Source organism: Sinocyclocheilus rhinocerous, unplaced genomic scaffold (assembly GCF_001515625.1).
Source record: "Sinocyclocheilus rhinocerous isolate Xijiao unplaced genomic scaffold, SAMN03320098_v1.1 scaffold475, whole genome shotgun sequence".
NCBI lineage: Eukaryota > Metazoa > Chordata > Actinopteri > Cypriniformes > Cyprinidae > Sinocyclocheilus > Sinocyclocheilus rhinocerous.
This window is the reverse complement of record NW_015646677.1, coordinates 1,422,952-1,425,734: the sequence shown is the minus strand read 5'-3', so window position 1 is coordinate 1,425,734 and position 2,783 is coordinate 1,422,952. Positions and strand designations below refer to the sequence as shown.

At 34.1% G+C, this 2,783-nt stretch overlaps 1 protein-coding gene across 1 annotated transcript in view; it reads left to right on the top strand.

Moving 5' to 3' along the window:
- Positions 1-2,783, top strand: part of LOC107707960 (oxysterol-binding protein-related protein 8-like) — a 15,503-nt gene that overhangs the window by 1,515 nt on the left and 11,205 nt on the right. Inside the window, exons 3-5 of the mRNA XM_016512080.1 lie at positions 1,679-1,759; positions 1,881-1,982; positions 2,410-2,613. Of these exons, the coding sequence (XP_016367566.1) occupies positions 1,679-1,759; positions 1,881-1,982; positions 2,410-2,613 (387 nt within the window). The remainder of the gene's footprint in view (positions 1-1,678; positions 1,760-1,880; positions 1,983-2,409; positions 2,614-2,783) is intronic.

Genomic DNA, 2,783 nt, shown 5'->3' with positions numbered 1-2,783 from the left:
GAAACCCTGCCTCTGAAAGAAGACTCCTCCCTCTCCATATCCAAGAGCAAGGTAAACTCACACTCCTTTTTATCCTCCCTACCCATGATCCTCTGGGGCTGGAATCGGGTCGATACGGGTCACCAGGTCCTCCAGCAGTCATCAGCCTGTGTTTATTAATTATACATAGTCAAGAGCGTCTCAGAGGGGAAGGGACAGCAGGGGGGCGAATGCTGATGAGCAGTGCCTCAGAAATAACCCAGTTAGCATCCCACACTCGCTAATGTGATCAAATGCATCGCAGCGTTGATATGGCTAGTCTGGGCCAAATAAAGCCGGATTCGTGACCGCACATAAACGCTAAATCTCAGTCTGTCTGTCACCGTGTCTCGTTGCGTCACAGGTTTGCGTGAGTCACTCTGGTGGGTTTTGGACGTCGTAGACGTGCCGTTACATCCAGACAGACCATTAGAAGACGCAGTCGACATCCAGAATAAATCCCAAATCACAGAGCCGTCAAACACAAGCGGCAGAGCGCTTTCAAAAGGCTAATTAACCCACGTTCACATAGAGATATCTCACCTAATCGGCTTTGAAAAGCTGCGGGGTGAAATTAAACATTAAAAGTTCAGACCCACCTGGAAGGTGAACTGAGAAAATGTTCAGACTTTACATGCTTCTTGTTAGTTATGACTGTATTTTAACTGTATATATACAGTATATACTATAATATGTCTGCATCATTTTTATTATTTTTTAATAAATTTTTACTAAAAGTAAAAAAAAAGAGAAATGTTGTGGCTGAATATAGCTGAAATATGTTTTTTTTAAAATATTTATTATTAATAATGTTTAATATTTATAATATGTCTGCATCATTTTTATTATTTTTTAATAAATTTTTACTAAAAGTAAAAAAAAAGATAAATGTTGTGGCTGAATATAGCTGTTTTTTTTTTATATTTATTATTAATAATGTTTAATATTTAATTTTTATTATATATTTTTTAATGTATTTTTTAATTTAATATGTATATATCTGAAATAAAAGTTAATGTTTATTTTATTTCAAGTAACAGAAATGTATTTTTTTCTGGTTTTAATTTTATTTTCAGTTTTAACATTAATAACCCTGATTTTTAACATTAATAACCCTGATGTATGCATGTATGTACATTTTATTTATTTATTTATTTATTAATTAACTTAAAGTTTTAGTAATTTTGTTGTTTTGTCATTTATATTGGTGTTTTTTAAAATGTCTGCATTGTTTTTTTATAAATTTTTTATTCAGTTTTATGAAAACTAAAAAGAAATTGAGAAATGTTTTAGTTGAATGCTAATAATGTTTAATATTTTCTTTTTTATTTCAGGTAATGTTTAATTTTTTGTTTAATTTATATATATTTATTTTATATCAGGTAATGTTTAATTTATATATACACACATGCACCGTTTAATATTTGTACAATATAAAATAACTTTTTCTGTTTGAATATTTTTAATCAATGAATTTATTTTTTTATTTTATTTTTTATATTTTAATTTCATTTGTGTGCGCATGTGTGTGTATGTATAAATAATGTATGTATATGTATGGATTATGCCACATTAATTTAGCCCAACCTAAGGCACAGCTCATAATATCATAATGTGCATGATGCTGTGTAAATTACTAACCCTTATGTTGGTTTTGCAGTCAGAAACCAAGCTCTATAATGGCTCAGATAAAGACGTATCGGTGTCTGGAAACAAACTTACTAAGAAGGAGTCACTCAAGGTACAGCCACACTCATTAATTGATCAATGCATGCTTTCAGTGCATTTCTTATATATGTATTCTGATTACTAAAGATAATGACTAATAATGTGACGTTTTGCATGCATGCATGTCTGTTCAGGTGCAAAAGAAGAACTACAGAGAAGAGAAGAAACGCGCCACTAAAGAGTTGCTCAGCACCATCACCGATCCGTCTGTCATCGTCATGGCCGACTGGCTCAAGGTTTGCCATTAAAATGTGTTTATTCTTACAGAACACACTTTTTTATGGTGCAAAATCTTGTTTTAATAATGCATGCTTTATTAATGCATGTCCATTTAATACACATCTCTGCATAAATGGTCTCAAAATTGTCTTATTTTTCATTAAATCTGTTGTAGTGCATCCAGAGCTGACCGATGCATTAAGTTTTGGTAGTAAATCCAAAGAGACGAAAGCATGATTAAAAAGTGAACAGCACTTGTCAGTCTTTCTGTCGCTGCAGGGGTAAACAACTCATGCTAATAATCACAGTAATACTCACATTGATGATAATATGTGAAAAAAGAGCTGCAGGGTCTGGAGGAAAGGAGGTTAAATCGATCTTAGCTTTCGATCAGCCCACATGAGGAAACATCCAGTCCTGTACGAGTCACTCTTTCTCTTTCAGATCCGAGGCACGCTGAAGAGCTGGACCAAGCTGTGGTGTGTGCTGAAGCCAGGAGTCCTGCTCATCTATAAAACCAATAAGAACGGCCAGTGGGTCGGGACCGTCCTGCTCAACGCCTGCGAGCTCATCGAGAGACCCTCCAAGAAGGACGGCTTCTGCTTCAAGCTCTTCCATCCGCTCGAACAGTCCATCTGGGCCGTCAAGGTACAGAGAAAACTCTGCGGGAGCCATTCAGATTAAGATGAACATTTTTGGATTTGCATTATTTGCATTATGATTTAATTATTAAAAGGGGTTTTCAAAGGGGTTCTAATTATTTTGGGGTCCTAATAAAAAAAATACAAATAATAATAATAATAATAAAAAAATATATA